Source organism: Pistacia vera, unplaced genomic scaffold, assembly GCF_008641045.1.
Source record: "Pistacia vera cultivar Batoury unplaced genomic scaffold, PisVer_v2 Contig391, whole genome shotgun sequence".
Classification (NCBI taxonomy): Eukaryota; Viridiplantae; Streptophyta; class Magnoliopsida; order Sapindales; family Anacardiaceae; genus Pistacia; species Pistacia vera.
This window is the reverse complement of record NW_022196214.1, coordinates 88,731-102,807: the sequence shown is the minus strand read 5'-3', so window position 1 is coordinate 102,807 and position 14,077 is coordinate 88,731. Positions and strand designations below refer to the sequence as shown.

Genomic DNA, 14,077 nt, shown 5'->3' with positions numbered 1-14,077 from the left:
AATTGGAAAAATCCCAATTTTATGCAGTATTCTCCAAATTTGCAATAATCAATTTCATGATAGGTAGAGATTCAAATAAATGGTTCTGATACCAAATGTAAAAACATGTATATTTCAATTTTCATATAAAAGTTCATAATATAATCAATTATAATCATGTTAAATACTCATGGAATATTGCGGAAGTAATTTGCAAACCTCTAGCCATAGCAATTGTTGTTTTATTCTTCTTGCTTCTGTCACTTCAGTATACAGAGTCTTCCACTGATTGCAATTTTCTAGAGCGATGGTTTTGGGAATCAAAACGAATTAATTGCATCAAATGGGGACCTATAAAATCTCTTTTATAAATGCAGTTGTCTTTTCATAAGAGACAAGTGCCCAAGAGACACAACCGCATGTAACTGCTTAGCAGTTACCCATTCAGTTTATATTAAAAGTGTAGGACCAATCCAATTAAAGAATTCTAATATAATTAAAATTCTAGCATATGAAACTAGTTTTCCATCTATACAACTTGATTTCCTTCCTTCGATTGGACACCTATACTATGTTTTTTACCTGGGAGCGAAGGAGGTCAAGATGTGATAGGAATCCCTTCTTGTCGCCCTCGTTGGAGTTTTCGTTTACCCTTTCGCACCACCAATTGAAATCCTTCGTCATCAATGGGTTCGGTATTGGTAGTTTCCATCTGGTTAGTCGGAGGGTCCGTCTTCGATCTTCTCGGGCAAGAAGCATTAGAATGACCAAATACACAACAGGCTTCACATTGCGAAGGACACCACTGGTAATCTATTCTAACTTCCAAAAAATTGGCAACATTCATCTCTTCAGTCGGCAATTTCACTTAATACACTCTGGGAGTTTTTTTGCAGCATCAACCTCAATCAAAATCCGAGCAAAAATAATGCGTCCTTTCCCGTAAATGCAAGTGTCCTTGGTAATTCGATCCATTCCATAGGCTTTCCTACTCCACTTGCTATGAAACTCATTCCGTCTTGACTCCAGTATTCCATGGGCACATCATAAAACTTTACCCAGAGAGGGATGAAGCGAGGAGATTCCTTGTTGAGTTGCATCTCCAAGTGCCATCTCTGAAGAAGGATTGGGCGATTCTGGAACATCCAAGGACCGTCCTCTAAACACCGCATCATGAGGGCTTCATCCCCAAATTTAAAAAAGAAGAAACCCTTTTCATTCGTCATAACCTCTACGAGGCCATATCAATGCCACATCTTCATCACTAGGTTCTACACCAAAGGGAATGGCAGCTTCTTTTCTATGAAGGATCCAACTAGACATGTAGGTGGACTCACAACCACAATCCCATTAACATCAAAGCTAGGTGCATAAAATTTCAGTGGAATTTTCTGCCTCTGTTGACTTTCAGCCGTGACATTTGCCCAAGAACATCTCTGCTCCTTTGGGTTTTCTTCAACGGGCTCCTGATTAACAATTGGACGCCCATTGAGCCTAGCGGGGCCTAAGGAGTGACTGCTATTTTTTAGGTCTTCTGAGTTTTTCCTAGGAAAAATCGGTCCCTGTTGAATGCCCAGGACTGTATCCCTTTTAGAGACCAACCCATCCTGGGGTTCATTATGCTCCACTTGACCCAATGAGAAAGTAGTTGGGCCCAGGTGTGAATTCTCTCCATTCACCTAATTATGGCCCACCTCAATGCAGCAGACTTGGGCTACTTTCGAATCCATTCCAGGGCCCAATCCAGTACCTGAATCTGAGGGTTCCCTCCTCTGAACTTTAGGGCTCCTTTGAACCATGAACTCGCCCGCCTGTCCTTCTTCTTGTAAAACTCACTCCCTTCGCAACCTCTCCACTTTGTAGAGGAGGACTTCTTGAGCGATCACAATCTCGACTTTTGGTAAATGCAGATGAGTTATGATTACACAGGCTTTGCTATTCCCTTTGGGTTAGATTCCGGCAACTGAGAACATCATCGTATCCATTCACTTCAACATCCCACAAATTCTCATCAGAATCAATTTGCTGCTGCCCGCAGGATGCCCCATTATTCATCCCTATGGTAACTCCCTTATTCAATGACAGGCCCACATGGTATTCCTCCATTTTCCTTTTTTCAAATCTCGGCTCCGAGCCACCATTTCCATTATCAGCAGCACCCATAGAAGGGTTTGCCTCCAGGCCATTACCCTCTTTCAACTTCTCCATCTCATTCAACTTGATACCGCGATTAACCGACGACTTGCCAGCNTTCTTGGGATTGTTGAACGAAGAAGATCAGAGAAATTCAGATATAAAAGTCCATTTGATTATCACAGATTACTCCATGCCTGGAATGACAGGCTATGATCTCCTCAGAAAAATCAAGGAATCTCCTTCTTTAAAAGACATTCCAGTTGTGATAATGTCATCAGAAAATATTCCTTCAACAATTAACAGATGTTTGGAGGAAGGAGCTGAAGAATTCTTTCTGAAACCAGTTCAATTATCAGATGTAAGCAAGCTTAAGCCTCATCTCATGAAGGAAAACTCAAAGGAGATTCCCAGCAGGTGTTCCAGCAGTGGACCACAACAATGCTTTTGGCCACGAGCTCCATCTGTATCTAAAACCAGGCCTTGCTGTTTCGTATAGATTGCCAGGTTTCTTTGATAGCATGACCGCGAAACGTCTCGTTTCTGGACGTAATTGTGGATCACATTGTGTGCACAAAGCATTTTAACCTGTGATTCTGGTAATTTAAGGTCACAATCTCAATGCTTCTGCCTTCACGAGAATTTATATGCCTGCAACGACAACAACATTGCTAAGCTTAGAAAGGTAGAAAGATGGAGCATATTTGTGTCACATTGAATAGAAAAACATGAAGTTCATTTCGTCAGAAAATTGTATAAAAGACAGCGAGGTATTGGAAAATGCAAAGCACTCATAGGTTCAAGGCTAAGTTGATGGTTTTCACACCCACTTCATTGTGACTAAAATTTTGTAATAGTACATATGAGGAAGTTCCACATGTGATCTCCAAAATCTCTTCTATATAACAACATAGATTTCTGTCATTAATTTATGTGGATTAATCTCAGATACTACAAATTATCAGGTTGCAGAAATCCTATACAATGTCAGAATGACAGAAATCCAATCCTCTTAGTCGTTTGTAGTATTCTCTCTACTTTAATTTCTGCAACCTGATAATTTGTAGTATCTGAGATCAATCCACATAAATTAATGACAGAAATCCAAATCTAGCTCTTACAACAATGAAGGACTCACCTATTGTATCGGGGTAATGCTACCTTCACGTACAGCTGCACTTATATTGATCCTTTGACAATAATTCAACAATTAATTAAATCATAATCCAGTTTTTATAAATGGTCCAGATTAACTCTAAGATAAACAACATATTTCATTGAATAAACAATGAGAACATGTTTAATTGAGAGGAGAATAAAGAGCACATGATTTCCTACTAGAGAAAGGTGGCACCTGACTTCACCATATCTCTCCTGGAGATTTCTTCTTTGTGGGTTAAGCTACAATTTCAAGTCCAACAACCTAATTGATTTGCATATTCAGATTAATATTATTTTTACTCCAAGGTGGGATAATTAATGAAATGGATCTCCTCAAACTTGGGGATGTGCTTTCAAGCTCTTGTTTAAATTGACTTCTCTTATTATTCTTGAAAGCTATACAGGTATTCGGATTGATATTTATTGGAAGTCTCACAAACGCAGATTTAATTTGTTAGGTTTAAAACTTTACATGTTCAAAACTAAATTGTTGGAATAAATATTATGTTCACCTTTGGTCTGCAGCGCTGGCTTGCGTTGGGAATCATTGTCCTGAGAAAACGTCAATTGGCACTCATTTATAAAATGTTTTGCCTACAGAGTCAATTTCAAAGAGGTTGTTTCTTAATTTGACTTAAAAAAAAAAAAAAAAAAAAAAATAGCTCTTTTTAGCAATTACTTCAAATCTGAATCCACATATATATTGCATTTTCAATTCCTTAAAAATTGGCAATTATTTTCTAATAATTGTATATTCGCTCTGCAATCCCATAAAAATTTGGTGTCTTTCCGAAGCATGTGATTAAGGTACCCTTAAGTTGAATCAAAAGGGCAATGCCCCCGTTTAGTAGTTGCCTCGACCACTTATCAAAAGGTCAATTAAAATGGAATATTGAGAACAAGGTCTAATAATAATTTAATAATTTTTTTTTTTTTTTTTTTGGTATTTTCTTATAATCTTGTCTAGGATACATGCAAATAAACTGAGAACATCCAATAAAATATTTATAGTATAGTAGATGAGAAAACATTACAAATAACAAACCATTGTTGAGTAAAACAACGAGCATAAGATTAATAACATTAAACATAAAATCAATAACATAAACATTATTTTCAAATTTTATTTCACGAATATTCTACTTTATAAATTTTACATGTTACTAGAAAATAAATATCTTAAGATTGAGACAAGAGGTCTTTAAAACCAAATATTATTACTAAGATTAAACATAAATTGATAATATTAATATTACTTTCACTTTTTTTTTCCTAATCTACTTTAATTTTAAATTGCAAGCAATTTCTTTTTATCTTTTTTCTTTATTAATGTTGTACCAAAACGATTACTATCATTTTATGTATGTACATATCGAAATTTTATTTGTCTTAGCGAAGAATTTTTTTTTTTCAATTCCACCCCTACTTATGGTAATTGGTAAGACGATGACGGATTTGGTTTATATTTTAGATTAAAATAATTAAAAACCCTAAAAGTAATAACCCAAAATCCCAAGTTTGAAACTACAATCCACCACAAGTTGTCCCTTACAATATTTTGTTGGCCAACTGTTATATACAGTGATGGAGTTGGAAATTTGGTGACACAAGTTGATGGGAATAGCCAATAGCCTCTGAGTTGAATGAAGCGGCCTTTAAAGGGTCAAATGGAATAATAATTAAGAAAGGAAAAAGTCTAATAATATATTAATTGGAAACAGACATGGCAACTTCTTTGGCTCTTGTCTAACTAAAAAATCAAGTTAGAAGATCCTCAAGATTCTTGATGAAATCTGCAGGATCTTGCTTTCCGAACTGTACAGATATCTTCAAGATTTGTCTCTCAATGGCTTCCCATTTAAAACTCACTTACCCTTATCTTCATTTTCATCATCATCTCTCGAAATCTTCTGTCTCTTCTTCCTTCATTTTATACAAGAAATATATTCAATACTATCTGATTTTCAATCATAGGTATGGCTGCTGTTGAAGCTCAACCTCAGTTTCATGTTCTTGCTGTTGATGACAGCCTTATTGACAGAAAGTTGATTGAAAAACTCCTTAAAACTTCTTCTTATCAAGGTAACAATTTGGTCCTTTAATTTCTTTTTCATTTTCTTGATTTTCCATGGAGTTTAGTGTCAGAAATTAATCAAACTTTTTGTATGTTTTTGTTTTCAACAGTTACCTCTGTGGACTCTGCGTGTAAAGCCTTGGAATTCTTGGGATTGTTGAACGAAGAAGATCAGAGAAATTCAGATATAAAAGTCCATTTGATTATCACAGATTACTCCATGCCTGGAATGACAGGCTATGATCTCCTCAGAAAAATCAAGGAATCTCCTTCTTTAAAAGACATTCCAGTTGTGATAATGTCATCAGAAAATATTCCTTCAAGAATTAACAGATGTTTGGAGGAAGGAGCTGAAGAATTCTTTCTGAAACCAGTTCAATTATCAGATGTAAGCAAGCTTAAGCCTCATCTCATGAAGGAAAACTCAAAGGAGATTCCCAGCAGGTGTTCCAGCAGTGGACCACAACAATGCTTTTGGCCAGCGAGCTCCATCTGTATCTAAAACCAGGCCTTGCTGTTTCGTATAGATTGCCAGGTTTCTTTGATAGCATGACCGCGAAACGTCTCGTTTCTGGACGTAATTGTGGATCACATTGTGTGCACAAAGCATTTTAGCCTGTGATTCTGGTAATTTAAGGTCACAATCTCAATGCTTCTACCTTCACGAGAATTTATATGCCTGCAACGACAACAACATTGCTAAGCTTAGAAAGGTAGAAAGATGGAGCATATTTGTGTCACATTGAATAGAAAAACATGAAGTTCATTTCGTCAGAAAATTGTATAAAAGACAGCAAGGTATTGGAAAATGCAAAGCACTCTTAGGTTCAAGGCTAAGTTGATGGTTTTCACACCCACTTCATTGTAGGGGATGTGCTTTCAAGCTCTTGTTTAAATTGACTTCTACTATTATTCTTGAAAGCTATACAAGTATTCGGATTGATATTTATTAGAAGTCTGACAAACTCAGATTTAATTTGTTAGGTTTAATGTGTGAATAAACGTGGTTTAAAACTTTACATGTTCAAGACTAAATTGTTGTTTTGGTAGTCGATGGAATAAATATTATGTTCACCTTTGGTCTGCAGCGCTGGTGCGAGTGGTCTATGCACGGCTTGCGTTGGGAATCATTGTCCTGAGAAAACGTCAATGGGAATGTATTATTTCCAATTGACGTTGGAGAAGGCAATTCTTTCGAATTATATCGTTAGCGTCTAATTAAGATATATGAAAATCTTAGAAACTAACAACGTTTGAATATTATGTGATTAAGAATCCTGGAAATAAGCGATGAGATTGTTAATAAGTTTAAACTTAATTTTGCCCTTATATGTGAACTAAAAATTAGGGACGATAAAATTTTGTGAATTCAAATATTACTTACATTAAAATTTATAAAGGAAGGAATGATATTGTTAATTTCTGAAATAAAGAATGACTTTTTTATGCTATAGATGGATATGAAAATATGATTTACCCATATTATAATTAAGATTAATGTTGTAGAAAATCAAACTTGTAATTATTTAAGGATATGGATTTAAACGTCTACTTTGTGGGTTTACAAGGGTGATAGTTCATATTATAAATTTAATTATGTCATGAACAAAAATTTAGTATTCTTACCCTTAAAGAATTACATTAAAAAAAATGATATAATATAATTACATTGTAAAAAACAATTCAAGGAAAATCTTGTTATCTCATTTTTAATTCTATTAAAAAAAAAAAATCATATTCTAACTTTTGTAATTAAAATATTTTTAATAAATGATCCCATTAATTTTTTGTTTGAAACTGTATAATCCCATTAAATTAAAGTTAAACATTTCAGTTATTATAAATTTATAAGGTATCCAAACTACCAAAGGTATCTCTTCTCTTTAATTATTTATTCATACTGGCCGTCGGTTTAAAATGTAAGTCTCACAAGACCAAATTAGGGGTGAGCACAGGTAGCTTATAGAACCGAACCGACACTATGCGAGTAGGTTCCAGTTCCATTTTTTTAGAACCGATACTGTGCGGTTTCGATTCCAGTTCCTACATGTGGAGGAACCGGAATCGAAACTAGAACCTGGAAAAAAGAACTTGCAGTGGGTACCCGACTTGGAACCTGTAGCGGGTACCCTGTTTTGGAACCTGCAGCGGGTACCCTATTTTGGAACCTGAGCTGCATTAAATATCTGTGAAGAATGGGGGGTTATTGTAATTTTATAATAAAAAAATTAAAAAAGAAGTTAAAGTTTTACAATACCTAATTAATAAAATACAATTATACTATTACATATAAATTACACCATATAAAAAACTTTAATATATTATAATATATTAATATTAAAGTTTTGATAATTAAGTGTATAATTGGAATTATGACCAATTAAAATTGTTTTAATGTTATTAAAAGATTATTTTTGAATAAAATAGTATATTTGATTGAATAATAATATAATATTTAGTTATTTACTTCAATTATCAAGTTCTAAGTATATCATTATTATAGTTAAATGATTATTTATTAATTATAAGTTACAACATTACATAGTAATTAATACATACTTAATTAATAATTAAAATTTTAATTAATTATAACATTACATTATAGATTTATAGTATAATTTTATAATTATCACTTATATTATAAACAAATGATTACTTAATTAATTAACATTTTATTATAACATTAGTACAATACTTAATTAAATGATTAAAAATTTAATTAATTATAATATTACATTAAGATTTATAGTATGTTACTCAATTCATTATAACATTAAATTATTGTATGATCACATAATTAAATAATTACTTAATTAATTATACATTATATTATACATTAATAATTTATGCTTAATACAATACTTAATTAAATGATTAGAAATTTAATTAATTATAACATTACATTATAAACAAATGATTACTTATTAATTTGACATTATATATAAAACATTAGTAATTTCCCATATTAGCACAATACTTAATTAAATTAATAGAAATCTATTAATTATAGCATTACTTTAAATTTACAGTATAATTAATTAATTAATTATAACATTACGTTATAAACAAATGATACTTAATTAATATAACATTATATTATAAACATTAGTATAATACTTAATTAAATTATCAGAAATTTAATTAATTAAAACATTACATTATAATTAAATAATTACTTAATTAATTATAACATTAAATTATTTAAAATCACTAATTAATTATAACATAACATAGTTAAATGATTACTTGATTGATTATAATTTATAACATTACATTATAAACATTAGTAATTTACTACATGTACATTACTTAATTGAAAGATTAAAAATTAATTATTATACCATTATATTATAGATTTAAGTATGATTACTTAATTAATTATATATTTCATTATAACATTATTACAATACTTAATTAAATGATAGAATTTGATTATTATAATTAATTATAGATTTTTAGTATGATTGTTTAATTAATTGTTTGTGTTTTGGTTTTGATTGAGGGATTTTATGTGAATTGTGATGAATTGATGAATTCAAGTGTTGCTAGAGATTAAAGGATTATAAGTTACATTGGACACAAATGAATAAGTAATCAAAATTTGTTAGGGTGTATTTATAAACTTTTAAGGTATTTTGTTATTTTTTAAACTATAGGGGGTAATAATTTTTTACAAGGTACCCGGGAAAGGAACCGGAATCTGCATTTTAGGTTCCAGTTCCTTGAATTAAGAACTTACACTGTGCAGTTCCAATTCCGGTTCCTTTTTTTGGGAACTTGTACTGTGCTACTCTGGTTCCCTCGAAAAATGTAGGGTACCCCGCTCACCCCTAACCGAATGTGGCCCACAATTATTGGAAACTAAATTTAAGTCTTTGATGAAACAAACAAAATTATTAGGGAATGTTCCATTCAATAAAATCAGAGCAAGTATGCTTTAATTTATTAAATTTAGTTATTAATTTATTTTTAATCATTTGACTCCAAAATTAAACTCAATAAATTTAGGATTAAAATGTAAGTTTAACCAAAAGTCATATCCAAGTCTCCTTACAATGGTTGACATAATTCTAGTCAATGAATTTGAAGGATTATATTCCAACCAATATTCCTTGTATTGACTAATGTGTCTATAGTCCAATAATTAAATTTTCAACGTGTTACTTATCTCATTATAAGTTGTATTAAAAACCATATTCTAAATTTCGTACTGAAAATATTGTTTATAAATATATATAATAATAATTATTGTTCCCCTAATTCTTAAATCTTTTATCTCTAGCTAGATTGCATCTCATTTTTCAATAAATTAATTCTTATTATAACAATACTTTCAAAATAAATAAATAAAAAAGAGCAAATTGAATCATGATTATGAATGGCTCATTGACATTCAGTAATTAGCTTTCATATCAAATCAAAGATATTAATGAAACAAACTAATATTTATACATTACAATTCCCGTCAAATAAACACCAGCCTCATTCAACTCATCGTCATCGGAGTAGGTCCGATGACCCCATCCATAATGGTATTGATCAGAATATTTTGGCGCAACCGTCAAACTCTCAAGAGAAAAGGATATTTATATTGTTTGTAAGAGGCAACCAAAGCATTGGTTGACCGCCTCTAGCCACTGTGGTTGGAGGAATTATGGTACCAGGCCAGATTAGGCCTCACACTATTTCATCAGTTTACTGCCTTGATAATCATTTATCGTAATGGAAAAAGAATAATGATGTACATACATTATTTTCATACAATATTATATAGTAAAATATGATTGGTTAATTTAAAGTTAAAATTAAATTTTTACTCAATCATATCTTGCCACATAATATTGTATGAGAAATGTTATATAAGAATGACATATGTGTAGTATTATTCATGGAAAAATTACGTATATCTTTTTATTTTTACAAACTGAGATTTTGATAATTATTTATCTCTAACCAAAAGTGGCAAAGTTAAAAAGTCCATATTTTTTTTTTTTAAATTGAGAGTTCTTTTATATAATTAATAGATGTATATGTATTAAAATAGTTAATTTTATTTTTCAAAAAATCACCCGGGTTACCATCCAGGTAAGTCGGGTGCTCGTTCTGCTCATGATATCAGGCCTCGTGCCGCCAGATGGGTTGAGTAACTTAGAAAAGTAATGGGTGCATTTAAGCAGCATATAAAAAACTTTCATATATTCCAATATTAAAACTTTTATAACTGCTAGATATATAGCCAGGTCGTAAGTACATTATACATGGTCCTGTGATTTCATCTCCCCAGTTGGCAGATCATAGAAATTCGTCAATTCTTTGTCCTCCTTTGCTTCATCCTCAACAACGTTTTTGTACACATATGCCTTGGCAATCCACACATAAGCACAGAAATTCAAAGCACTCAACCCTGCCATTGTCCAATAAAAATAATCAAGATGTGACCGATTAAGATTGTTACCAATCCATTTATGTCCACCATTTCTTGAACTTATATCCTGAACAATTGATATGATAGCCGTGTTAATAAAGTTCCCAACTCCAACTATAGAAATACAAGCTGCAGCCCCCATGCTTCTCATTTCTTCCGGCATTTGATCATAGAACAATTCTTGCAATCCGACGGTGGCGAAGGCATCGGAGATTCCACAAATCATATATTGAGGGACTAGCCACCAAAGACTCATTGGCAATGTTGCTTTGGGTGAGTCCATGAGGCCATTTTCTCTTGCAATGTTGAGTCTTTTGACCTCTACAATTGCTGCTACACTCATGTTAAGTATGGATAAAAACAAGCCTACGCCAATTCTTTGTAGCATGGTTATTCCGGAGGGAAGTCCAGTGAATTTCCAGGCTAGAGGAACGAAAATTCGATCGTAAATGGGGATGGTGACGAGGATGGCGATGCCTACGAGGCTTTGAAGAGCAGCTGGGGGGATTTGAAGGTGAGATCCAATTGATCTATTTACTGTGCCACCTTGCTTTGTCACAAATGTATGGATTTGTTGTTGGACAGCAAAGAACATTATGCAACTTATCCATATGGGGATGAGGCGAATTACCAATTTTACTTGTTCCACTTGGTTTTGTGAGCATAGCCTCCATGGATTCCTTTGTTTGCTCAAGCAGTCGACATCGTCAATGATCATTGCCTTTTCCAAAAATCTGCTTTATTGAGATTGAAATGGTGAACACCAGTTAAGAAAAATTAATCTTTATCAATAAAAAAATAAAAAATAAAAAAGCGCCTTAAACTTAATTATTAAAAATTTAAAAACCGTCTTCTATTAATCTTTAAATTAATACAGTTAAATGAGAATGTGTTTTTTTGGGTAATTTTGTACCTAGTAGTATGAATTGTTGACGATTAATAAAAATTGAAGAAAAATGTAGTGATGAAATAGGTATTAGACCGTCTCGAGGCTGAAAATGAGGAAATTTTTCATGAATTGAACAAAATATTTACAAGACATAATCTCCTTCATGAAGTTTTTGTGTAGAAAAAATTTGCAGACAGGGATCAGTTTGTCATGTGATCGAAAAAGTATGTGGCCCTAAGGCATTATCCCATATTGTCCAAAAATTAAATTATATTTGAAAAAAGCTGAATGTATAGATATAGAATCATGATTTCAAGTCTTAAAAGCATTGATGCTTTATGAGAAAAAGAAGAGAAACTCATTCCTTAGCAAAGCATTTAACTCCTGTGGATTTTTCTCAATGTATGGTAGCCAAAAACCCTTCAAAGTCTTTGTGTTCACACAATAATTTAGTCACCATATTGACATGACGCACCAATAGTCACTAACTCTAGAAAGAGTTGACTCCTTTTTCAATTTAATTTTAATAATAGATGTTATATCTCATTTCAAATCCCCCTCAAATCAAAGTTTAAAACGATCTGATTTGAATTTATGAATAAATAAATAAAATAAATAGTTGACTAGCTCCAAGATGATTTGATATTGACACACTACATTTACATACCTAAGTTGATTAGTACGTTCAATATTTCTTCCTCTGGATTGTCTCAACTTCTTTCCATCATTATCTTCATAGCAAACACCACGGCCACCACGCGTCTCACTCAGTCGCCACTTCCGTGCCGCTGCGACAATCACCTGGACCACCTTGGTAAACGGGCTCCCCTCCGTCCTCTTCTTATCGATCCTGTACTTCTTAAATCCAACCAAGAACAATATTAATGCCATTGCCAATATCCCTGCCAATACTCCAAACCCTGCTGCCCACCCAACATTTTCCTGCATCATAAAACATGTGAACTCTCTCAATTTTTAAGTTGAAGTGTAATGCACAATAATCAACACTAGAAACTTTTGTTTGTTTGGATTTTTTGGTAAGACCCACAAAAAAAAAAGTAACATCTAGCACAAGACTCATAATTATAATATCTAACACAAGATTCATTACCACTGTAACTTTTGATGTTACAAGTATCATAGATATCTCATGTTTTAAAATATAAAACGTAAATAGAATAAATTTCCTCGTTTTGGTCGGAGTTTTCTTGAACTTTTAATTGGATTTTTTTTGGTATTTAGTAAGAACCTCAAAAGAAAGTAATTAACATCTAGCACAAGACTCATAATATCTAATACAATATTTATTATCATTGTAACGTTTGATGTTACAAGTGTCACATATATATATCTCATGTTTTAAAATATAAAACGTGAACAGAATATTTTTTCTCGTTTGATCAGAGTTTTCTTGAACTTTTAAGAGATTTGTCAATTTCAATAAAAGCTTAAATCAAGAGAGAAGTTTATTTCATTTTTCTGAACAAAGGCGATGAGTTTAATTTTAAACAATCTCAAAATGGGAAATATAAAATAAACCCATCAAGAAAGAAAAGATGTTAAGATTGTAAAATATTATCACCTGGATGTAAATGATGACCACTATTGCAGCAGAGGCACCGGTGACTATCCCTAAGAACCACCAGTTGAAGAAAGAGCTTTTGGCGGCTCTCTCTTCCGGGTTGTTGTCATCAAACTGATCGGCAGCGAAGGTTTGCACGCAAGGCTTGTGCCCACCTTCAGCAATTGCTAGTATGTAAAGCGCTATGAAAAACACAGATTTATGGTCATCAATTACGGAGACTGATAAGACCAATAAAATCATCCCCTGTACCAAACCAAAAAAAAAAAAAAAAAATGCACAGTAAATCTTTTGTTTCACTTCTTCAAAGAGCCATATAGTGAAAAACTGTTGAAATGAAAAGAGCTGATTATCGCGAACTCGCCATGAAATAGATAACAGAAGAGAAAAGGATGGTCTTGAAGCGACCAAGGTAAGAGTCGGCGATGAAGGCGCCAAACAAAGGTAAGAGGGCGGAGACTCCAGACCAAGTATTGACATTCTTTGCGGCAGTGGCATTTGGTTCACCGCGAACATTTGTGAGGTAATTCATGAGATTTCCTCCCAACCCATAGAAGGCGAAGCGCTCAGCCATCTCGACGACTGCATGCAAAACGTTGAAAAACATAGATCGATATAAACGAAGAATATGAATTTAAGAGGTGAATTAAAAGATAATTAAAGATGGGGTGTTTGTTTCTTACAGATGATAAAAATGGCGGCAGCCCAGCCACCCTTGGAGGGTTTGTGATGGGCGGTGAAGAATTTGTTGGTGTCTTCACGGCCATTTTGAGTGGCGACAGAAGCTACTGAATTGTCCATATGGAGACGCAATGGAGGAGAATTGATTGGGGC

At 32.9% G+C, this 14,077-nt stretch overlaps 3 protein-coding genes across 3 annotated transcripts; 2 read left to right on the top strand and 1 right to left on the bottom strand.

Moving 5' to 3' along the window:
* Nucleotides 1–2,305: 2,305 nt before the first annotated feature.
* LOC116141062 (two-component response regulator ORR9-like) lies at nucleotides 2,306–2,699 on the top strand. The gene is made up of 2 exons (XM_031426611.1): nucleotides 2,306–2,529; nucleotides 2,612–2,699. Exons 1-2 carry the CDS (start codon nucleotides 2,306–2,308, stop codon nucleotides 2,697–2,699), a joined length of 312 nt encoding a protein of 103 aa, XP_031282471.1.
* Nucleotides 2,700–5,118: 2,419 nt separating this feature from the next.
* LOC116141066 (two-component response regulator ORR9-like) lies at nucleotides 5,119–5,944 on the top strand. The gene is made up of 2 exons (XM_031426614.1): nucleotides 5,119–5,355; nucleotides 5,458–5,944. The coding sequence occupies exons 1-2, from the start codon at nucleotides 5,250–5,252 to the stop codon at nucleotides 5,847–5,849; spliced, it is 498 nt and encodes a 165-aa protein (XP_031282474.1). The 5' UTR covers nucleotides 5,119–5,249; the 3' UTR covers nucleotides 5,850–5,944.
* Nucleotides 5,945–10,551: 4,607 nt separating this feature from the next.
* Nucleotides 10,552–14,077, bottom strand: LOC116141070 (protein NRT1/ PTR FAMILY 5.4-like). The gene is made up of 5 exons (XM_031426619.1): nucleotides 13,927–14,077; nucleotides 13,608–13,825; nucleotides 13,244–13,489; nucleotides 12,329–12,603; nucleotides 10,552–11,506 (listed from the first exon to the last, which is right to left on the bottom strand). The coding sequence occupies exons 1-5, from the start codon at nucleotides 14,042–14,044 to the stop codon at nucleotides 10,600–10,602; spliced, it is 1,764 nt and encodes a 587-aa protein (XP_031282479.1). The 5' UTR covers nucleotides 14,045–14,077; the 3' UTR covers nucleotides 10,552–10,599.